Source organism: Natator depressus, chromosome 7 (assembly GCF_965152275.1).
Source record: "Natator depressus isolate rNatDep1 chromosome 7, rNatDep2.hap1, whole genome shotgun sequence".
NCBI classification, from domain to species: domain Eukaryota; kingdom Metazoa; phylum Chordata; order Testudines; family Cheloniidae; genus Natator; species Natator depressus.
Genome location: NC_134240.1, coordinates 72136204 through 72161430, shown reverse-complemented (window position 1 = coordinate 72161430; position 25227 = coordinate 72136204). Strand labels below are relative to the sequence as shown.

The 25227-nt window shown below is 41.9% G+C and overlaps 1 protein-coding gene across 9 annotated transcripts in view; it reads left to right on the top strand.

The window, feature by feature from the left end:
• The window catches only part of LDB3 (LIM domain binding 3), a 190874-nt gene that overhangs the window by 80298 nt on the left and 85349 nt on the right, over positions 1–25227 (top strand). For 8 of the 9 annotated variants that reach the window (XM_074958765.1, XM_074958771.1, XM_074958766.1 and 5 more), the window contains exons 4-5: positions 2367–2442; positions 11821–12227. In XM_074958765.1, the coding sequence (XP_074814866.1) occupies positions 2367–2442; positions 11821–12227 (483 nt within the window). Of the gene's footprint in view, positions 1–2366; positions 2443–11820; positions 12228–23600; positions 23805–25227 lie in introns of all 9 variants that reach the window. The other variant, XM_074958772.1, reaches the window with a different exon arrangement.

The following is a 25227-nucleotide window of genomic DNA, read 5'->3' as shown; positions in this document are numbered from 1 at the left end:
CAACAATAATTTCCCCCACAACTTCAACACACAAGTGTACAATGGCAATTTATTCACTTTAAAAAATAGAACAAGTCATGAACGTAATTACTAGGACTTGACTATCCAATGAGGGGTTTGAGGAAGAAAGTGCCTTTGAATTAAGACATTCTCTGAAGGACAATGGCCCTCTGTGAATGCATGAGTTTTCGTTTACATTGAGGGACTTCACCTCTTCTATCCACCCGTCCAACTCCAACTATGCTAAATCCAGCAAGTCTTTGTGTTCTTTAATAAATGTCAGAGCTGTAGTTGTTGAGTGCAGAGTTATCTAGATGCCTTTTTTATTTTAATGTGGTGCTGGTGCCTTTGAAAGCTTGTGCAAAGTTAATGTGAAAGAAAAGCCTCAGCTGGGCAGCATTATGAATGACAAATGAAGCATTTCAGTAATGTGTGGAACAGATGATATAGCATGTTAATGACATCCATTATGGTAAGGTGGCAACTAAAAGAGAATAAATGGTGAAAGTGATGGCGCAGTTTAATCAGTGAATCCCTTTGCTACAGTACAAATGTTTTCCAGAGGAGCCTCAAAGGGATGTGTGTGTGGTTTATGACTGCTTGCTGTATCTCTGCAATTGACATAAAATATTTGCACTGCTCACTGGGTCTGAAACAAACATTCATAGTTCACACATGTGCACCAGATAAGATACTCAGTGGACAAGGGAGCACATAGTACTCCACATGAGGACATAATGCTGATCTATATAATGGCAGTACAGTATTATTTTTTATTCCATCTTTGGCACACTCCAGAATTTTCTGTTATATTTTTTGACCACCAACTGTTCATTGAGCAGAAGATTTCACTGAGCTGTTCTATTCTATCCTATCTAGGTTCTTATTCCACCCCCTTCTACATAGCTTCTGAACACCTTCCAGCAATTAATTAAGTGGCATAATTAATATCTGTTGAGTGTGGTTCATTTTCTCTCCTATGCTCTCTTTAGGGGGAGAATGTGTGTGTGTGTGTGCAGTGCAGTTTTATTTTGGTAGGGCTTTGTTTTTAAATGTACAGTGCTCTGTGTTTATGTTAGAGAAGGCAGGTCAAAAAAGTGTGTCTTGCAGATGGAGCAGAAGGAGGTGTGGTTTGTGATGGTCCTTAATTCTTGTGTGAACTGTGGACTGTCCAAAATGAAGCCCATAGTCTCTCTCTGAGGAAGAGAGGAGGATTTGTAATATGGCATAAGAACAGCCATACTGGGTCAGACAAATGGTCCATCTAGCGCAGTGTCCTGTCCTCTGACAGTGGCCAATACCATGTGCTTTAGAGGGAATGAACAGAACAGGTAATCATCAAGTGATCCATCCCCTGTCGCCCATTCCCAGCTTCTGGCAAATAGAGGCTAGGGACATCATCCCTGCCTATCTTGGCTAATAGTCATTGATGGACCTATCCTCCAAGAATTTATCTGGTTCTTTTTTGAACCTTGTTATAGTCTTGGCCTTCACAACATGTTCAGGCAAAGAGTTGACTGTGCATTATATGAAGAAGCACTACATTAATTTAAACTGTCAGTAACAAAAATCTGTTCACGTACATAATGCTGAAGGTCAAAATTTACAAAAGTGTCCTATGATTTTGAGATGCCTCAAGTTTAGAATGTGCATCTTAAGACACAGTGGACCTGATTATCAGAAGTGCTGAGCACTTCTAGCTTAGGCTGACTTCAACTAGAATTGTGGGTGCTCAGCACCGAGACAATCAGGCTCCATATATCTAGGTCTAGGCACCCAAAAATTGAAGCTTCCCAAAATCATCTCTCATGACACTTTTGAATATTTTGGCCTGTCAGCATTGCTAAAAATTATAAGTTTAATTCAGATTTCCAAGATCTCTCTAAAGTAGGATTGCCAACCCTCCAGCATTGTCCTGGAGTCTCCAGGAATTAAACTTTCATTAAAGATCAATTTTTATGTCCAGGGATAGCTCAGTGGTTTGAGCATTGGCCTGCTAAACCCAGGGTTGTGAGTTCAATCCTTGAGGGGGCCATTTAGGGATCTGGGGCAAAAATTGGGGATTGGTCCTGCTTTGAGCAGGGGGTTGGACTAGATGACCTCCTGAGGTCCCTTCCAACCCTGATATTCTATGATTCTAACCAACATTGGCAATCCTACCCTAAAAGCAGAAAGGAAGATCTTGCCTATTGATGGAGACAGAAGGTTGGTGGTTGATAAGAGGCTATGGATTCTACATATGGCTTTCACTCTGGATAAAGGATAATTTTTCAGTGCGATATAAAAGGTGTTTTGAAAGGATCTAAAAAATAGGAGGTGAGGTTGTTCTGACTATTAATCTTTTTTTGGAATGTTTTGATCCCCAGATCTAAACGCCCAGCTCCAGTTCCAACAGCCACACCTAAAGTTGACTCTCCCAGGCCTGTAATTCCCCATCAGAAGGTATGTAACACATTATCTCTTTAGTGCTTCTTGTTATTTGACTCTAACATAAATCACATAAACATAAATCGTTATCCGGTCTAATCCTCTCCGAACACCTGGAGCATTTCTGATTTTTTTTTATTCTGTTCTCTTCTAGGCATAGGTAGCTAAGCCTATCAAAGCTTCCCAAAATATAGAGTCATTTCCCAAAGCACTTGAGGAAAAACCCCGTTAGCATACGGCTCAGCTCAGCTAAAAATTGACTAAAACTGACAATGTGTTGACTTGGCTAGACTAGATGACATTAGGGCATTTTACAAGCTTTATTGATAGCTGTCCCTTCTTGTCAGGTCAGTTAATAAACATCACACCAAAAAATAGAGGATAACTTAATGTAAAGACGAACAGTGAATGATGAGGAAAGTGGATGGCTCAGGTTTCATGGACTAAGTCTATCTCCTAGGATATAGATGTCCAAAAACCATCACCACGGCTAGCATATGCTGTCTAGTTAGCAACTGTGTCTGCAGTCTCTGTAGGGTGGCTATGAATGGCTGCAATTGTGTATCTTCCTATCCCTAGATATGAGAGGTTATTCCTCCAGGTCTGATATGCGGAGGGGACATGATAACAGTTTTCAAGTACATAAAAGGTTGTTACAAGGAGGAGAGTGAAAAATTCTAGTTAATCTCTGAGGATAGGACAAGAAACAATGGGCTTAAATTGTGGCAAGGGAGGTTTAAATTGGACATTAGGAAAACTTTCTAACTGTCAGGGTGGTTAAGCACTGGAACAAATTGCCTAGCAAAGTTGTGGAATCTACATCATTGGAGGTTTTTAAGAATGGGTTAGACAAATACCTGTCAGGAATGGTCTAGTTATTATTTAGTCCTGCCTTGAGTACAGGGCACTGAACTAGATGACCTATTGAGGTCCCTTCCAAGTCCTACACTTCTATGATTCTATGTAGTGCATTGGCAGAGCAGTGTGGAGGAAATTTGGACTACCATTGCCCAGGCTGTATTCCTATTGATTGGATAAACAGGGAAGTGCAGTCCCTATTGTCAATCCTACCTACACTGTGAGGATTAATTTCACACATAAACACCCAATGACATAAAATAAGAAACAAGACAAACCATTTCAGATCCCAAATCAATAACAGAGTGTACATGCCAACTTCAAACATTTCTTATAAATACTGTGCATTCCAAATTCTGAGCTCAGGAGATTTGTGTCTTCCCTGCAGCAGCTGCTGACATGTTGAAACTAACATACAAGATATCCACTTGAGGCGAAATGTTTGGCTTTTATTTATTTATTAATTTTCTGAAAATTTGAAAGGAACCTGCTTGGCCATTTTTGAGTCAAGTCAGAAACAATATTATGTCACTCAAGTGCCTTATGGGTATTTGGGCAGGGAAAGAAGAAATATCAAAATGTATCCTGCAGGGAGCTGTTCCCCTTTATATATTTTTTTCTGAAGAGTACAGAGGGCACTGAGGGAAAGGAAGAGGCGTCAAAGTGTATGTCCATTTGCTTCATCCAGACAGATGATGGAAATGTCTGCCTCTTCTCATACTAGAATATTATGGGGCTCACCAGGTGAGAATGTAATTCTGTGGGACAGAAGGTTATTGGAGGGGAAATACGGAATATCACTGTGAATTTTCATGGAAAAGAAGAATGTTCCATTCTTTTGTTTAGAACTGTCTCCCATTTCGCCAGCTCAGTAGGGAGTGTTTTGTTCTGTATTTCCCTGAAAGGAAATTGTCAGAGAATTTTTAGCCTCCAAAGCAGCCTGAGTGACCTTGTAAACTGTTCATCTCTTCGTGTACTGGATCTTCTCCAAGGCTTCTACGTGACACACTGACTCCCAGGAGCATCTGCATGGATGTGACAGACCTGCACAGCTCCAGAGCTTGCTCATTCACGGGCAAGCTGTAGTTTCAAGAGATCACTGATAACTCAGTAATTAACTATACTGCATGTCTGGCAAATGTCAATTTAAAAATGTCCTAAGTAGTCACTTATCTTACCAAAGGTGTTTCTATCTGGTAAATATGTAAGAACGGGGAGGGGGAAGGTTAATACATATTATCAATTCTTTAAAATATTGTTGGTTTTAAAAAAAGTCATAAAGATATCTTTAATATAGTTGCTGGAGTGTCAGCTCAACTTGTATTTTCTGTTTTAGCCCGTCAGAGTGTTATGGGAATTAATGGTCTGAGATTGCCAAAGCACAGACATTTAGTTTCTAGGTACATGTCACCTTAAAACTGAACATTCTATAGGTAAGGGAGTAGGTTGGATGTAGAATCATTTCTGGTATTTGCTAGGGGTTTTTCAAAGAACTGGGATGTGGGTCCTATCCCATTTCCAAGTGTGCTAGGAGATTTCTCAGAGCTGTGGGTCAAGTTGGCTAGATCTCTTGTCTGGGAGTATGGTGTATGGTTAGTGGCAGCTAGGAGTGGAAATGTTGTTGGGGTGGTATTTCTGGCAGGACTGAGAGAGTTTTACACCTCAGAGGTGGGTCATGGTATTTGTCCAAGGTGATACTGGAAAGAAAGTGGCAGTTGGAGGTCAGCTTAGGGTGCTTGTTCAGGGATTCTGGGAGACTTGGACAGTTGGGATGGGAATGATGATGCATGTCTTAGAGCAAGGCGACTGGGGGTCAGATGTATATCCAGAGGTTGTGAGGGAGTTCAGTCTCTCTCATGTTGGGCTAGGAGGACTGCAGTAGATGCATGCCAGATCACGTGTGGTTCATGCAGAGGGAAATTGTCAATGAGTTCAGTAGCTGAAATGAGTCCTCTTTGAGCATGTATTGGGAGGGAATTATGGTGGGAGCATGAATGTCTTGAATCACTAAAGCAGAGATCTCAAATATGGTATAAAATAATCTTACTGATGTAAACTAGGATTTCATGTATGTTGAGGTCAGGTATGTTACAGTAAATATATTGTTAAAATAAAGTTTTGTTTAAAATAAAGTTTGTTACTTGTTACAAACCATCTTAGAATATCCTTAGCACTGGGGGACTGGCTGGTTTGGGGGACTGTCAGTGGGACACAGAGCTAGGTCTCTAGCTCCAGTTAAGGTGGGTAGTGTTAGAATCTGATGGCTACTGCAGTGGCTCATATGAAATTAGTTTGATTTCATTTCAGCTCCCAGAGAGCAAGTGGCTACATTATAAAACTGTCATTGCCAAGCTGTTCTCTCATCTGTAAGGGTAGTCTTTCTGGGTCAGGGATAATGCATGCAGCTAAGAACTCTTGCATGCGCAGACAAGTTCAGTGGCTGATATAAACCATACACGTTATTTCTGCTGACCCAGTTGTAATTTCTGCTCATTTGCAAGCATGTATTTCTTTTCAACTTCTGTCAGCAGCTGATTATATTTTAGTATAAGAACTCATATTAGGTGCAACTTCAGCCTATTGAAAGACACACTCAACACGTTTTTTTTCAGTTTGATAGGAATGCTCCCACATCCCCAGTGAAGCCCACTGTCTCCTCATTTTCTTCAGCTAATCTGTGTTTTGAGCTGATGCTTTTTTTGTGAATGTTGTGTGATACGTGAGATCAACTGGGCTCCAGGGCTGCTGAAGGGAACAAAGGTTTGATTGAATCACAGTTTACACTTTTTGCTTACCAAACAATTCAAAACAAGATTAATCATTTGAGAGTTCAGTGAAGCTGTTTGCGCAGCTCTAGGCATGAAATATTGAAAGAATAGAATGATGTATCCAAGACTGAGAACATCTGTGATTAGAAGTCATTCAAAATGGAGGAAAGAGAGATGGGGAGTCTTCCAGAGAATTGAACTAAAGGTTCATAAATGCTCTTTGTTCATGCAACATTAGGGTTCATAGTTAAGCATCTACAAGTAAAGAAATATGAAATGTAAGGGTCAACACATAGCCTTAACTCTGTCCTTTTGCATATAGGCATTATGATATAGTGTTTATCTATATGATCACATTCTGTACTATTTATGAAATAAGACACTATAAAATAATTAATATGTCTATTACTGTAGCTCTCAAAGAGTCCCAGTCAGAATCTGAGCCTCCTTGTGTTAATGAATAGTGTATTCTACAACAGTATGAACATGTATCTAAAATAACCAGCAATCATAGTTGGAGGAATGATGGTCTTGTTGAATAAGGCACAGAACAGGAGATTTGTCTTCTATTCCTGACTGTGCCACAGACTGCTTGTGTGACTTTGGACAAGTCACTTAATTTCTCTGTGCCTCAGTTCACCTGTCTGTGAAGTGGTGATAGTAACAACTAGCTTCTTAATATGGGTGTTGTAAGGCTAAATTAATTAATTAATGTTTCTAAAAACTGAAATCATTCCTGTAGACGTGCAAAGAATTGGTATAATATTCTAATTAAAGACTGTATCCCAGAGCATAGTAAGGTCAGAGTTAACATTACCTATCATACTTCCTGACTTGAGTGCTTAAGAGTGCAGTCTCAATAGTGCATTAACACAGTGCCCTGCTGTGGGTCACCCTACTCAGATGCCCCTTGAGTCCCACCTTTGTACTAGAGCAAAGTTCACACCATGGAATGAATCCATGCAAGTTAATGTTCATTCAGTCAGCTCTTGTTCACCCTGGTCCATCCCTCCCCACTCCCACATACCTAACCCCACACAGTGCCCATAAAGAGACTTCTTTGGGGTGAGAATGAAGGTAGAGCAAGTTGACAAATTGGCATACTGTTTTGGTATCTCCCACTCTAGAAGCCAGTGGTGTCCATGTTGAGGTTCCCTTCCTGTCCCATAGGTGAAGGGGAATGTTCTGTCCTTAGAGAAGTTAGACGAATATTAGAAAGTAAAAAAAAAAAAGGTTTTACTGAGAACAAAGAATGGGCTCAGCTAATGCTTCATAATAAACTCCTTTCACCCCCAAATGTTCCGTGTTCTCCTCTACATAATCATTTTTAAGCTCATCCACTGATGTGGTATCTCACCGTTACACTGGGAAATTAGAATCCAGCTGCCTGACTTCTCCATGTAGCAAGGGATCTCAGCAAGGTGACAGGATCTTTCTCTAGGGAGGAAGCCAATGCCCAGTGTTAGAGCCTCCTCTTCTGGTCAACAGAAAGGTAGCATCAGACTTTTATAGATGAAAATGTTAGTTCATTTTTCCAGCCAGAGGGATAATTTGATGAGGTGGAATGGGGGGAAGATGGGGAACAAGGAAATGTTAGTCACTGCTGACTACTTATAATTTCATTAGATATAATGCTAAAAGATGTTCATTATTAAAAGCCTGACATTCAGATTTCAGAAGTGCAATACATTTTTCCTTCATTGGTATGTTCTTGCCACGAGATTGAAACAAACAGAACAATAATTTAATCTAAAATATACTCTTATGAATGAACCAAGTAACAGGTACTTTATCAATCATGAGAGGAAACAACCAAATAAGCTGATCAGTGGAAAATGGTTCTTTGAGGAAATTTATACTGATGCTGAAAGTCCATATCCCCATTTCTCCGCTTTATCCCACAAATTGCCCCTTGTCTCCAAAAATTCCCACAGTCCTAACTTAAAAACATCAAATGCTAACATGGCCCCAAGTTTCCAGTGTAAATTGTAGGACATAGTTCTGTTTTCCTATGCCAAAAATGAGCTATTACAATAAATCAATACCAATATGCAGTTAAGAAACCTAGCTAGAAAATATTTGAGGAATGTAACCAAAATTCCCCCCAAAGCTAAAGGATGGCAACCCCACCAGCCTTCATTTTCTGTCCCCTTACCCACAATATTTCCTTTCCGATAACCTTCCCTTTATTTAATCTACAGTTCTGCCAAATATTATTAGGTTGCTTTTTATTGATTAAAAATGTTGCTCTCTTCTAGAGCTCATGCTACCAGCACCTAATATTTTTCCCCCACAGTACCCTTCCCTATATCAGAGGTGAGGGGAAGGAGTCCTACATTAAATTTTCATTGATTCTAAAATGTTTTTTTCTAGTTAGCCTACAGATCTAGCTCCATCAGATGCTGTCTGTTCCTTCTGTTGTTATTGTTTTGTTTTACCTTGATTTTTCCATCCTGCCAGGATGTACAGCTTTCAGAAGGAGAGCATCTATGTAATTGGTAACTCATTATTTGAGAAAGGATTGTGCATTTGTCCCTCTTTAAAAATATATATTTTAGGTGAAAATCCTGTTTTTTATTTGTTTAATGATACTTGGAAGCCTGTAAAAGGCAATTACCAATGGTTATTTGAAGACTTTTTTTGAGGTCAGAACATTATGACCCAAGTGTGTGATTAATTACAAATACATTCAGAAAAAATGGACAAAATATGTAAAAAGCAGTAGTTTGAAATATGCTATTAAGATAATAATTTTCCATAGCTTCAATGGCGTCACACCAGAAAGCCAGCATAACAGTGGATAATTAGACCCTGTGCGAGTAACTAATATTCATTGACAATGACATTGTTACCCACTCTATAAATTTCAGTTTGAAGGCCAAACTCTGCTCAGGCTTACACCCTCTGCAACCCCATAGAAGTCAGTGGGGTTGCACATTTGGGATGTCTAAATATGATCCTGCAAGCCATTATAGGTATGGGGCACAGTGCCCCCAGGGATCACTGAGGGACTTACGCTGAGTAGCAGCTCCTTCAAGACCTTTGAAAGGTTTAGCCTTGAACTCCAGTCTGGAGCAGTGTTCTTGGCCTTTGCTGCTGCATGGGGTACATCCCTTTTAGATACGCTCCCCTGGGATGTGAGTCCTGGCAGGAACACAGACAGGCATTCCAATCTTATGCTTCCAAGAATGTGGTTATTAATTATGGCTTCTATGTGTCCACATGCACAGGGGTGGGGAAAATGTGCCCCCTGTACAGCACTGAATCAGGGTCAGTGTAAACTAGCTGTAAGTCAGGACTCTAAGCTTCTGGGATAAATTGCAAGTTGATATCACATATACCCTAAGAAATCCACAAATTCCCCATTCATCCAAATGCTTTATCTAGTGCCGCACTATACACTGGCGTGCAACAGATACAGCAATCCCTGAAAATGTCTGCTGCGGTCCTGTTTCTTTCAAATCATATAAACAAACAGAAGGAAAAAATAAAGCTTACAATCTAAGTATAGTAGAAGCATTTTACAAGAGGTACATGCACTTAAGATTGTAATCACTTTTTGTTCTGTGTGCCGAGCACAGCTGGGTTCTGGTCCATGCCTAGGGCTCCCAAGTGTTATGGTAGTATATATAATAATTATGCTGATTGCTCCTGGATACTCCATTATCAAGTGAGCTGCCAAAACATAACATAGAAAAAAGTCTCACAAAGACACCTTCCAAGAGGAGAGTTTGAACTATTGAGCTGAGGTATTGACCAGGCTAAAAGATGAAAGGGAATGGATTTATTGGAACTAGCTTTGGTTTAATAGGAAAACCGGGTCACAAAAAGTTGGGCATTATGAAGACAAAGACATGCTGAACACTGGTGTGGTGGATTTACGAATTAGGTTTTCCAAACACAAATTGGAAAACCATGTTCTTAAGATCTAGATAGTCTTTTATTTCAAATTAAGGAGAAAACGAAGAGACTACATAAATTTAAAATGCTCATGAGAGTTAAAACAGAGCATCTTTCTCTTGCTCTGTAAGATCCTTCGTCTTTAATCTTCTTGCAGCCATTCCCTCTAGCAGAAAGAAAGACTTCTTAAAGAAAATACAAAAATCAATATCCTAGTTATGATGCACCACAGTGAGCCAATGATTTACTTTGATGGAAATATAGGCAATTTAGTTGGATCTAAAGATTCCGTCCTGCCAGGTACTCTGTATGTCCTGAGAAATTCTGGCTGCCCTCAACTCCCACTGACTTATGTGGAGTTACACCTGGGGTTAATTTGCACTGAGGGGCACAAGGCAATGATCTAGAGTTCTCAGACTTCATTGCACCATGATCCCCTTCTGACAACAAAAATTACTACACGACCCCAGGAGGGAGGACCGAAGCCTGAGCCAAAGCCCAATCCTCGTCACACCGGGTGGGGTGGCCAAAGCCAAAGCCCAGGGGCTTCAGCCCCAGCGGGGAACCTGTAACCTGAGCCCTGCCACCCAGGTGGTGGGGCTCAGGTTTCAGGGAGCCTGTAACCTGAGCTTCAGCCCCAGGTGGTGGGGCTCAGGCTTTAGCTTCAGGCCCAGGTGGTGGATCTCGGGCTTTGGCTCTGGCCCCAAACCCCAGCACATCTAAGCCAGCCCTGGCAATCCCAGGGTCATGACCCACTTTGTGGTCCTGACCCACAGTTTGAGAACTGCTGATCTAGGTCATAGCAAGCACCAGCTCAAAACTTTTGAGTGGGAGGGAGTAGGGAGAGGAGGTAGATTGTCCTTTTCAGAGTTTATGTTCTAATTCTCTTATGATCTGCTGATTATTTTTTGTGTGGAATGTGTTACTGAAAATGTCATTATTTCCTGTTTTCAGTATTAACCTTATTTAATCTGTACTTTGCAGCATTAGTAGGAAACCATTTATTGACATTATATTTAACAAAAGACATAATTTCCTATTATTTTCTAGAGTGGGTTTTAGAAAGTTAAGATGTGCTTCTAATGTGAGGCACCAGCAGGAGTTCTTGCATATGTCTGATATTGGGAGGGCATCTTGAGACCCTCACAAAGACAATATTCCATAGTGTCCTAGCTAGAAAAAAACATCCAAATCACAGATGTGGAATTATACTCCTAGGGTGCAATTTCATGCTGTATGCCTGTTTAACTTCCATTCATTTAAATGGAAATTATGCACACGCATAAAAGAGAAACTATACCTGTTGGTTAATACACCTTCTTGAGTTCTTTCAGCCTACTTGCTAACCACGTTGCATGGCCTTATTAGCATGACCTGGAGCCTATGAGAACAATGCAGTATACGAACTTCATTAATTTTAGGACTGTTTGTGAGAAATTGAATGCTGTGATTTCAGAAACATTAGGTCTTACATTTCTAGCTAATAGCATAGATTTTTGTACTTGTATATTATTGCCTCAAATGGGGCTGACCTCAAACCATTCAGATTTCCTTAATTATCATAAGAATGAATGGAAGATATAGTCTATCAAATGAGAGCTAATTATATCTTCAGCTAATAACATTAAATTTTAACTTATATGTTTCAACTAAAAAAAAAAATACTTGAGTGTATTGTCCCACCCTATTGAAGGAAGATCAACTGAATGTTCTGTTTTATCGAAAGGCTGGCTACCTTGGCCACTAATCTGTTTGTCTCAAGTGTATGAATATATGCAGAAAGCGATAGATATAGACATATTCTTTTTGCATGTGTTCTATGATTGCTCTTTTTTTCTTTTCTTGGCCTGCATGTTTGCTACTACAGGACCCTGCTTTGGAAGTCAGTGGCAACAGAACAATCTTCAGTCCTCTAACTAGCACAGCGACTGGGCCTTTGGGTAGTATATTAGCCACCAATGGAACGTTTTCAGGCTACCTCAGCAAGCAGGAGATCAGCTGTTCAAATAGCTCTTCCTTCTTAAAGACTACTGCAGTTAGAACTTCCATGGCCTCTCTGTCTGTGACACCTGACATTTCACCTGCAAAGAGTGACCTAGGTTCAAAACTAAGCCCTGTGTTCACTGATGGCAGTAGTCCTAAACACCAGCTGAGCCCTGCAAGGCAGTATAACAACCCCATTGGCCTTTACTCAGCAGAGACTCTAAAGGAAATGGTTGAGATGCATAAATTAAGTCTCAAACGAAGGGCTTCAGAAGGTGGACTTCCTAGAGGGTAGGTAACATGGTGATTAATTCAGTGTTTCAGTAAGTAAGTAATTAGCTGAAGAATGAAGTATAAAACAGTTACTATATTGTGAATTTGTCTTGTAATTATGATTAATGATGTCCTGAAAAATAGTTATTAAACCGTTCCCCACCTCAAAAAGGACACATAATACTATTTCATAACAACTCTTGGTCTTTGGTATCCTGAATTGTATTACAGATTGGCTACTGGGTATCCTGGCATGAGGAGGAACACTGTGGTTAAGGTACCTATGACTAAACTAGCGTGTTGGTATTCTCCAATTTAATTTGCTGTACTTAATCTGGTTGACCTGAATATCAGCTACAGGCCTGTATGGAAGTTGCTGTAAAAGGGATCTGAAACTACACTTTCCTAAAAAGAAATTGCCTGGAGCAGCTAAGATAACAGTCTTAATCTATTGCAGTGAACTTCTATAACTCCTTTCTCAATGTAGTCACTTTCCAGTGCAAGTCGAAATTGAATTGTTATTAGTTCGACCCCTTGGTTTGAATGTCCTCCAGCTCAAATCTAAGCACTATTCCACTTGTGTGTGGAAATAAATAATCAATAGTTATTATCCACCTGGTAAGATATAGAGATGATCCCACCGAGTTTGACTTCAGAATATGAAGTTGTTCAATGCTGTACTGTATTTGCAGGGCATGTATTTTTGCCACAAGCTTGGACTACATTACAGAAATATTGAAATAAATGATGGCCATGGGAAAGAGTTACTTTCTAACCTTTCTACTTTTATTTATGATTTACTAATTTACAAATAAACCTCTATAAGTCAGTTACCCCAAAGCTGTCTTTATCTGAAATGAAGTCACGTTTCCCAATGTGTTTTAGGAAAAATAAGGAATTTTCAGCACCCTTATCTGAATAAATCCCATGTCCGCCTTTCTGTTTGGATAATTAAGGTCTGATTAAGGAAAAGAATATTTCAAATAACAATGCAGAAGTATAGTAAAAGGTAGGTAAAGGGAAAACTTCCCTGAGACACAATTTAGTCACCAAAGCTTTCCTTTAGCTCAATATAATATACAAAATGAGGGGCTGAGAGCAAGAGGAGAAAAATACAATAGGGGCCTGATTCTCCTTTGCCCAGTACCTTGCATAGTCACTTACATGAGAGCAAAGTGGATGTAAAATGCTATTATTCTGAGTTGATATTGTTTTACACCAGTTTGACTAAGTTTGCATTAGTGTAAATGACTACACAAGATGCAAGACAGTGAGCCTAGCGCTCACTAGCACAATCAAGCCCTAGCGCTGTAAACTCGGAAGTGCTGTCTACATTTGGTTATAAGAGACTTAAATTCAAAGACATTTTTCAACAGAAACAGACCAAAAAAAGCTTTTGTTTTCATTTATATTTTTCATGAGGAAAAATATCATTTCTCTACCTGCTTTAGCACTTACAGCTCCTCAGTAGCACATTTTACCTCCCTTGTCTTGGCCTCCTCACATCCCTTGGTAACCTCCAATTCATAGACTTTAAGGTCAGAAGGGACCTCATGATCATCTAGTCTGACCTCCTGCTTTCTCCTTGTATTTTCCTTTAGGTAAATTTTGGACAGACGAACTGCCTAAGTATTCCTACTATGTTCTATTACAAAAAAGTACACACTATAGGGCTGCATCTGCCACTCATTGACATTTGTGGCAGATGCAGCCCTTCTTGCCTCCTCAAGACATGGGAGCCTTTCCATTGATTTCAATAGGCTTTGGATCAGACCACATAATAGAACCATTTGTGCTTAAGGGGGCAAACAAAATATGGACACTGAACCAGCTCCACAGTAATCCCCCTACCTCATAGCGCTGCCTTTCTATATGTGCCACTTCTTCCCACGTATATGCACAAGCACTGTCACAAAATAGTTTAAGCTCCTCTTGGTGCACATCTGTGGCCTGCTGGTAATATACTGAGAAATACCGTAAGTAGGCTTGGCAGAATTTGATTTTTATTTTTTTATAATTTGGATGGATAATATTGATATTTTTAAGCATTTTAATTTTTTTTTCAATTTTATATTGCAGTAAATTGGGGCAGGGGTATCAGACAATAGTTATTTAATGACTGTAGGCATTGAGATTCAAAAATTTAAAGCCTTATAACCATTAAAACACAAATTGTCAACATCACGTGTCAAAATATACAAAGGAAATATCCTTAAATCAAACTCTAATAAGTTCTCAAGCAGCACTTTTCTTTCTAACATTGCCGAGCTGTAAACTTGGATTATTACTAATGGAAATATTTTTTTCATCAGGGTGTGTGTGTACATCAAAAGTTACTGACATTTACTAATTAAAAGTGAATCTTTCCAAGTTTAAGTGTAAGATTCCCAATAACAAAGCTAAAGCTTTTATCATGGTACCCTCACCTGAGATTTCATTCTGAATTTGAATATGGTTTTGGGGTGCTTTTGTATGAGTAGCTGTAACATATTCATAAAGTATAGCCAATTCTGCCTCTTGTTTTACATATAAACAAATGGGGCAATATGAAAAATCATGTACAGTTAATGGACCCCACCCTGGGAAAGAAAGAGCTGTTTTGATAGCTGTTAAGCACTCAGCAAAGTACAAACAGCCTGAAATTACTCAGCTCAAGTGTCTTTGTAACGGTAGCATGCTGTGAAAATTCAGTGTTCCCGGGCCCCCATTCCCACCTGTATGTTATCCATGAAGTGAGAAGCCCTGTGGACTGCAATCTAAAAAGGAATACTAGCTTTCTTGGGATCTGCTAGAGCAGAGATGGGCAAATTACGGCCCGTGGGCCACATCTGGCCTGCGGGACCCTCCTGCCTGGCCCCTGAGCTCCTGGCCCGGGAGGCTAGTCCCCAGCCCCTCACCTGCAGTTCCCCCTCCCCCACAGCCTCAGCTCACTGCGCCGCCAGTGCAATGCTCTGGGTGGCAGCGCAGGTGCAGAGCCGCGGCCTGACCCGGTGCTCTGTGCTGCGCGATGGCATGGCTGGCTCCAGCTGGGCAGCACAGCTGCCTGTCCTGGTGCTCTGGGCGGTACGGCTGTAGCGCTGCCAGCCACCAGTGCTCCAGGCAGCTCAGTGTGGGGGTTGGATAGAGGGCAGGGGAGTTTGGGGTGGTGGTCAGGGGGCGGGGGTGTGGATAAGGGTTGGGATGGTCAGAGGGCAGGGAACAGGGGATCCGGGGGGCAGTCAGGAAGGAGGGCGGGGGATTGGATGGAGCAGTGGGGGGCAGTCAGGGGCTGGGGTTCCAGGGACGGTCAGGGAGAAGGGGTGGTTGGATGGGGCAGGGGTCCCGGGGGGGGGGGGAGTCAGGAATGAGAGGAGGGGTTGTCAGGGAGCCTGGGGGTGGTCAGGGGAAAGAGAGGGGTAGATGGGACAGGGAACAGCAGGGGTTAGATGGGGCAGGAGTCCCGGGGGGGCCGTCAGGGGGTGAGAAGTAGGAAGGGTTGGATTGGAGGCGGGGGCAGGGCCACACCTGGCTGTTTGGGGAGGCACAGCCTCCCCTAACCAGCTCTCCATACAATTTCAGAAACCCGATGTGGCCCTCAGGCCAAAAAGTTTGCCTGCCCCTGTGCTAGAGGTTTAGTGCTTATGTTATCCATGATTTTCTGCTTTTTTGGGTTTGTACATTCATAAAAAGCAGTATATGTGCATAAGCAAAACAGGCTCTGCAAGGTCATCTCTGACTCTGATTGGTACCAGTCTATAAGTGATACTGTATAAGAACCTACATAGGCAGGTATATCCCAGGTGTATTTTATATTTAAATGTTTGGGATTTTTTTTAACTTGTACCCTGTGAAACATCTAAACAGATCCAGTGATGTGCTGGAATGAGTATCCATACATGAGAATGGACTCTTGGGAGCCCCTTGTTAAAATTCTGCGCAAAGGAAGATTGGAATGATTTCTGTGTCTCTTACTGAGTTCCCAGTCCCTTACTCCTCTTATGCACTTCTGGAATTAAGGGCTTATCACAGGGCAAGGGTGAACATTTTTTGCAGGAGTGCGTATTACATTATCAGCAGCAGATCTTAATGGAGTAAAGGTTCTGCAGTGGGGAACATTAACACAGATTGAGAATGAGTCATAGTTTCTCATGTATGGATACTCATTCCAGCCTGTGTTATTCTGCACGTCTTTGGCTAGGGCAGTAAATACCTGTCCCGCATGTTTCTGTGTGTCAGGGGGGTAGGATTACCAGTTGGTTACTCTGTGGCATCTTTGAGTGAGCGGGTTGCATATTTTGTTACCTGCCCATATTTAGAAATAAACTAAAATGATGTGTGGGACTGAGCTGGAAAAAATTGTATCATCTCAACCCAACATATCAAGAGAGGCTAAGCTTTGCTGTAGCTGGAGGGAGCTGTGATAATCTGTTTAGGTCTGAAAAATCTTTGTGGAGATTTGAGGCTATTGACCACTTCTGAGAAGACTCATGTGTGCACGGTATTTTTTCTGTCTATGAAACTATAATTTACATGTGCATGTTCTTATTACTCCACCATCAAAGAATTGGTTGCTCTCTCTTTTAAGAGGTATTTTACAAACTCCAGTTCTACCTTAAAAATATTGTTTTCTATGCACAAACATGGTTGAGAGGATTAGAATAGCCATCAGAGTTCACTTCAGAAAATGATACTATTACACCATGTTTCACGGTAAGCAGTTGCTCAGCTGTCTTGCACATACCTAAAATGGATATAGAATCCCTGATCTGCTTACAGGCTACAACTTGTTCCTAATATATCTCTACTGATTCCTGTAAAAGCTAGATATATTTGGCTCATTGCATGGTTTACAGAGCTGGCAGAATATTCTCGAACCTGAGAATCTGAGGGGCAGACACTGAAAAAAAGTCATTTTGTGAATGTATGTCCAGACAAATGCAACAGCACAGAGCCCCATGCCACAGCTTTGGCTCGCTGCACTGGTTTTTGTTAATTAAAAATAAACTTGGGTGACAGAGCTGCAGAAAAGCCTTATGTAAAGAAGCAGCTACTCCAAAGAGTCACTGAGATGACAGCAGGGGGAATCAAACCAAACTTGTGGGCCAATCTAGTCGTAATGCTGCTCAGCACTGCTATGTGGGAGACCCAGATTCACTCCCAAGGCTGGAAATGTTGCAGAAGCAACTGGGAAGATGGTGATGTGCAGATCTATCAAAAGTGTCTTATATAGTCAATTAAAAAATAATGCTGTTGACTATCTCTGCATGGAATCTTGTCCACTTTTTCCTTGGTCACAGACATGATCTCCTATTCATGATCCAGAGGGATGGGGCAAGAAGGAGGGCAAAGGTGCGTGTTCTCAACTCTTGGAGAAAGACGATGTGAAAATGAGCATCAGATCTCTTCAGTACCGCTCTCTGCATCCATTAGCATAGGTCATTGGGGAATGATATAAGGAGCTTCCCCTTACCAGGGGTCTGAGCTCCTTGCCTCTGTCATGCTCCCAGCTTCTGCCTGCCTGAGACCTAAATTCTGATCCCTTGGGTTGTGCTGCTTTTCAATTGATGGGCAGGCTACAACCACTTATTGTTAATGCAGTGGAGAAAGATGCTACATGAATATTGTTTTCTCCTGCATTATGTCCTGTTACTGACCTCAAAAAGACACAATATTAATGCTACAAAGTTAATGCACTCAGGCCTTGTAACAGAGTGGCTTGCTGCTCCTAAAGGACTGGAGGGCTTTGGGCTAGCCAACCGTGATTATCAAAAGGGCATGCCTCGTTTGGTTCATGTAATTTCTTATGAAGGGCAGCGGATGGCTTCAGGGAAGTGCGAGGCTCAGGAAATAAAAAAGGCTTCTGCGAGGATGACCCTGATGCCAGGGGGGTTGGAGCCAAAGCAGAAATCTTTGGCTCTAGACCTGAGCCCAAGGCTACAGCTAAGCGGGGCCTGGGAGTGGCTTGCAAGGACAGGAAAGGCCTCAGTCAAGAAGGTCTGGGAGTCTGGTAAATTGGAGACTGTTAGGGACTGAGCAGGCTCTAGCACAGTGGTGGGCAAACTACGGCCCGCGGGCCAGATCCAACCCCTCAGGGCTTTGGATTGGCCCACAGGATTGCCAACCCCGTGGCACCACGGGCTCCGCTCCGGGAGGCAGCCAGCACCACATCCCACACTCCCTCCCACACCGCAACCCCCTGCCCCAGCCCTACATTAATGACCCTGGATGCAATTTTCCCATCCCAGATGTGGCCCTCGGTCCAAAAAGTTTGCCCACCCCTGCTCTAGCAAAAAGACCTAGGACGTGGGGTTTCACTACTTAAAGTAGGAAAAGCCTGGGAGTGATCTGACAAGAGGTTAAAAATGATGAACTGTATTTTGGGACACCACTGTAAAACCAATATAAGTGAGATCAGATTCAGGTCAGTAATGTGTTAAGTAGAGGGGCTTTTCCCTTCAAATATCTGTTGATATTTTCTTTGGATATTCTTTAGCAGATCCTGCTCACTGGATTGGCTATATGGGGCCAGGCTGAAGGGACTGGCATTACATACATAAATATTTGGTGTCTGGGGAGGAGGATATAATCTCTCCCACTCGTGTTATTTCAAAAGGAGTATACAGCCTGCAAAAAGTTTTGCTTCTTTGCTTCCGTAACCCTCAATAATAATACTTCCAGTGATGCATAGTAATAAAAATGTTGTCAAGGATCAGCCAGAACGCTTTGGTACCTTAGTAAGTATCTGTGGATAAACTATAATCCCTACATTTTTCCTCTCTCTTAATCCATTGTGGTTTTTTAGGCATACAGTTTCTTTCTATTCCTATTTGTAGATGGTTTGATAAAGCTTTATAAACCCTTGTTAATACATATTGCCCCTGACACTCTAAAACTATTGTTCCTTTTGTTTATTTGTTCTTTCTCTCTTCCCTAGGTCATAGCCAACACTGCTGCCAAGTTAGTATCAAATAGTGTGTATGTGTTATGCTGTATGTTTGGGGATTTGTTTTCTGGGGTCGCATGAGCCCATATGTTCTTGCTGTGTCTATTTGCAAGGTGAAAGCATTGAAAAAGACCTGATTGGTGCGGCAGGCATCATACATGGCTACTATATCCAGAGGTGGTTCTAATCTAACAATATTTCTGAAACTCTCCTGCTTGTTTAGACTTTCATGTTGATATCCTAACTTTGCAAATATAACTTGGATTGGAACTTGCTCAACTCTTGAAGAGCTTTTCAGATCTTTTTAATTCCCTGGAGTCATACATGCATTTCTTCTTAATTCTTCCAATAGTCTTCATGCCCCTGAGATTTTGTGGGCTTTGGGTACAGGCTTTTTATTATATAATTACCAATGTGTTTTTAGCTTCAGGAGATAGATCCAAATCTTGAAGTCCAATTCCAGCCAAATTCCCATTGACTTCAACATTTAGCTCTTAGGTTTTAAATATCTAAGAAGTACTTTTCTTCAGCGGGAATGCTGTCTGAATAAGGAGTTAGTATGGTCTTGAGGATCACACCCATCAGTTTTTGGGCAGGGAAATTCCCCCAACTCCCCTTCAACTTTGACCTTCAATTCTGAGGAGAGAGCAGAAAGATCCCTTCTGAATTCCTGCTTGACCTCTCTGGATTGGAACTTGCTCTTGCCCATGCAACATTCTGGAAGTCCAGAAACTGATGGGAACTCAAGATTGGGCTAAATTCAGCAGCGAAGTAAATGATGAAGAAAGTTAAATGTCAAGTTTAACTGATAAGAGGATGGGTGGAAATGACAGAGTAGTTCAACTTGAATTGGTGTTTAGAGGATGAGCAACATAAGTGTAATTTACACTGATTTGGCAGTGTGTGATGACCACGTTAAGCCATTGATGTAGCTTGAAACAAATGGATACAACTTCCACTGAAGTCAGAGGAGCCTTTGCCCGCTTACACTAGGACTGAATATTTCCCTGGAGTTGTAGGGCCAATGTATCAGAAATCAAAGTATGGGGCTCTATTTTATCTAACACTCTTCTGTTACATTTCCTGCATACTTCCAGAGGTCTGCTACCAAGCTGTATTAATTTTGCACACCTGCTGAATGCCTGTCAGTATTATCTTTTGCAGAGACCCCAGATGTGTAGCTCTTAGTCTCTTGCTCCTGCTAGAATTGGCTCCTAACCTCTGCCAAAGGGTCCTGCAGTGAGCATCCTGTATTGACATTAACATTTCCTCCCCTCCCAACAAGACACTGCAGTAGAAACTCTGCAGTTGAAAGAGACCTTTTCTGGTTCTTTCTGTGGAAATGCCTATTGATTTCAATTGAAGTTTTGCCTTGCTAAGAACTGTAGTTTTGACCCCATCCTGTTAAGAGAGCAGTGAAATTGCTTCAATTCCACATTCCAACATGGAAATCAGTAATTTTTGTGCGAGCCTAAGCATCCCTGAGACCTCTAGCCCTTTTTTGGATTGATTTGTTGAAGCCAATTGCCTAGGACTATATTTTCATACACATAGCAGCTTCAGTTTAGGTAAACTGTTGCCTTCACTGAGTCTTCCCTTCTCCTATTAATGGAAAAAAGGGAGAGCACTGAATTAATGATCTCCAGGGTCTATGAATTCCATACTGCTCCCCGTGGCTTGATACACTGTGGGGATAAGAGAAGCCACCTCTATAACAAAGCATGGGGATTTTCAGAAGCCAATAGTAGGCATAATGTGCAGTCTCTCTTTCTTTGTGAGTCACTCTACAACAGGGGCGGGCAAACTTTTTGGCCTGAGGGCCACATTGGGTTTCCAGAATTGTATGGATGGCTGGTTAGGGGAGGCTGTGCCTCCCCAAACAGCCAGGCATGGCCCGGCCCCCACCCGCATCCAACCCCCCCGCTTCTCACCCCCTGATGGCCCCCCCAGGACGCCTGCCCCATCCACTCCCTCCAACCACTCCTGGACCACCCACTCCTGACTGCCCCCTGCCGCCCCATTCCTGACTACCCCCCTGGGACCCCTGCCCCATTCAACCACCCCTTCTCCCTGTCCCCTGACCGCCCCCAGAACCCCTGCCCCTGACTGCCCCCCGCCACCCCATCCAACCCCTCCTCTCCTTCCTGACTGCCCCCCTGGGACCCCTGCCCCCATTCAACCTCCTTGTTCACTGACCTCTCACTGCCCCGACCCCTATCCACATCCCCACCCTCTGACCGCCACCCCTCCCTGCCCACTTACCGCACTGCCTGGAGCACCAGTGGCTGGCGGTGCTACAGCTGCGCCGCCCAGAGCACCAGGGCAGGCAGCCGCACCGCCCGGCTGGAGCCAGCCACGCCACCGCGCAGCACAGAGCACCAGATCAGGCTGCGGCTCTGCAGCTGCACTGCCACCCAGAGCATTGCGCCAACGGTGTGGTGAACTGAGGCTGCAGGGGAGGGGGAACCACAGGTGAGGGGCCAGGGGCTAGCCTCCTGGGCCAGGAGCTCAGGGGCCGGGTAGGAGGGTCCCGTGGGCTGTAGTTTGCCCACCTCTGCTCTACAAGATGGTATCAATGGAATAATGTTATCGTGGTTATTAAACATGTTAATTAAGAGACATTTAAAATGGTGAAAATGTTCAAATAAATGCATGTTTTTTATTTTTACCGAATGCATAATGAAGCTTCTTAATTCCTTCAAAATGTCAATGCATGTATTTCAGGACTGTGTTTGCAATAAGGTATGTGTGCATCTATACGTGCCTGTCCCTGCTGCATGTTACTATCAGTGCTCTTCTCAAATATTCCTGCAACAATGCACAACTATATCTCTCCTGTTCGCCTCAGTAAAGGCATCTCACCAAACAAAAGGCTATTACAGGAGTTGGAATCCATTGCCTGGGAGAGCAGATCACCTATGATAATCGGTGCAAGTCTCAAGTCAGTTGTCTGCTGGGAGTCTTCACAACTTGTGGGAAGAGTTTTTCACCCCCTTGATTTTCTTCTCTCTCCTTTAATGACTGAGGGCCATCTTCTATTAACAAACACTCTAAAAGCCCCCATACTGTTGCCCCATCCTTCTGACCTGCCATGAAATTTGCAAATTCCTTTTCTTCATTGTTGCTCAGTAAACTGGAAGAGTTACTGCTGAGCACTGTGAAGCAATCCCTACCATTCAGGGATGAGCATATAGTGTCTGAAGCACCGAAAACACTTTCTTTTCTTGGTGGGCTGAGGGAGGAGGTGAGGGTGACAGATGAGAATTTAACACTGGTGCCCCATATGCTAGCCAAGAGCAGTTAATTAAATGACTGAAGAGCCAATTTAAAATGTTACTTGGAAAAACTTAAGCTAAACTCTAGGAGTATAACACTGTCTACCAAGTATCAGGGCGTAGCCGTGTTAGTCTGTATCCACAAAAACAACAAGGAGTCTGGTGGCACCTTAAAGACTAACAGATTTATTTGGACATAAGCTTTCGTGGGTAAAATACCACTTCTTCAGATGCAACTGAAGAAGTGTTTTTTTACCCATGAAAGCTTATGCCCAAATAAATCTGTTAGTCTTTAAGGTGCCACTGGACTCCTTGTTGTTACTTTCTACCAGGATGCTGAGAGACATGGCCTAATGATCTAAGTTTAGGATTGACAGTGAGGAACCCTGGCGTTCAAATTCTAGCTCTGACACTGATTCCCTCCATGATTTTGGGCATGTCACTTAAACTGCCTGTGCCCCATTTTCCCTAATAAAAATCCTTACCCACATGGAGGTCACAATAGGCAACTATCTCAGGATAATGAGTCCAATTGTCATATGGTCTGTGATGTAGACGGATTTAGGACTGACCTTGCAATAAATTTATCCTGGAGTGGTTACATATTTTGGTAACCTCCACATTTCCTCACAGAGGTGCTCTAAGGATTAAATTATTAATATCTGCGAAGGGCTGTGAAGATGAAAAGCATGAGTACTAAATATCACCGTGATGAATTGTCCATATAGAAAAAAAACGTAATTCTGCATAAGAGAAAAGCAGATGTTTATTTCAACTCATTAAACTTTCTCGTACCTTTTGAAGATCTTTCTAAAAAGATTGAAGGAATACATGGGGACTTCTTTGGGTGTGTAGACATATATGTACCTACATATGTATATATAACAGCTATATTTGTCATAATTTTTATTTTGTGGCTGCAACTATCTCAAGTTTAGAAAACGATCAGCCAACACAAAAACCTCATTCTATAGTCTAGCCCCTGACCACTTTCCTTGTTATGTTATCCATTATGTTGTGTGTTCTTTCTCTCCAGCAGTCTGAACAGATGCTTTTGTGGTGAGATGTTTTAGGCACATGCATGCATTCCTCTGCTGCTGCTTTTTTCTTTTTATAATTATCACTTGTTTGTCCTTATTTTCTTTTCTTTCTCCCCTTGTCTCTTCTCCAACCCTCACTCTCACATAACCCCAGCACTGAGTATGTGGAACGCTTCAACCCTAATGTCCTGAAGGACTCTGCCCTGTCTACACACAAGCCCATTGAGGTGAAAGGTCCAGGTGGCAAGGCCACTATAATTCATGCCCAGTATAACACCCCGATCAGCATGTATTCCCAGGATGCTATCATGGATGCCATCGCTGGCCAGGCACAGGCCCAAGGTGGTGAACTTGCTGGGTAAGGTTTTTTCTTGTCTAAAATGGCACCTCTCTGGAGGATAGATGAATCCTTCCTCTCATCCTTTTTTCCCCCTTGCTTATTTGTTTGGATTTGGGGGGGAAGGAGGAAGTAGCTTTATGCACTGCCCTGAAAAATACAGATTGGTGTTTTCTTTAAATATATCAGGTGGAATTAACATCCTTTGAAAGATAAAAGGAGGAGGGGTGTTTAAAGTAGAAAAATTCCTTTTTCAGTATTCTTCCTAGATTTGGAAGCTCTAATGACTTGGAGAAATACAACATGGTTATATAGAGAGGTTTCTGTCTGTAAAACTAAATGATTCTTCCTTGGTAGCAGAAGACATTCTAAGGTGAGGGATGAGCTGTAGTCATAGAAAAACAAACTCAAAAAATCCTGCCACTAGCTATTTCTAAATACCCCCATTAATTGGGTGGCTTTTTCACGTCAGGCCAGATTATGCTACTGTTACTCACACTAGGTAAATGAGACTACTCACAGACTAAGGCACTGTTCACTGAGAGTAATGGTGGTGGAATCAGGCCAGTTTATGTATGGTACTTGAAGCAAAAAAGGAAAGGCATTTTGACTCTCTCAATCTGTTCCATGGTTACCCTTGGTGAGAGATGCTTTGTCAGGTAAGTTAAGTCCCAGTTTTGACCTATGAAAAAATTGTTAGAAATTACTGGGGGCATATCTTGCCCTTAGCCTGTCCATTCATTTCCCTCTGTTATGGTTGTGGGTTCCACACATGGAATGGAAACTAAATATACTTTACTTTTCAGTATTGAGAAACTGGAAAGTATGCAAACTTGATGTGGAAAGAAATTTTTTTTAAGCTTCTAAAATGGTATTACAAAAATGGAGACTAAAAATATTATTAGTAAGAAAATTGGTAGCACTTTTTAAAAGGTGATGTGCAAACTGTTAAGTTAATCTCTGTGGTTTGAATATTGCTCCCAGCTACTTGGGTGTAAATCCAGAGTAATTCCACTGACTTCAGTAAAGTTCTCCTGGTTTTACATTGGTATAAGTGACAGCAGATCATGGGTTTTGTTTATTTTTTTTATTATATCCATCATCAAGCTCAGAGAAACAGATTGCTGCTAAAGCATAAGGGCTGAGGTTACTCAAGTAGAATATTGCTATCAGCACGTTAATAAAGAGCAACTTGGTACGTTTCACCTGGAGAAAAGGCTTGTGGAATTGGAAATATGGATAGTTATTGTCTTAATTATGCCTATTATAACAACCATACTTTCAGTCTAATAACTGCATTGATTACATAGTACAACAGGCATGGAAAATGGAGGAGCATTTGTCATTGGAATAAAAAGAATGTAAGATGCATATTTATTATTGGTTATTGTTTGATGTTTTTCAAAATGAAGCCCTACGTTATGTTATCCCTCTTGGGGATTTA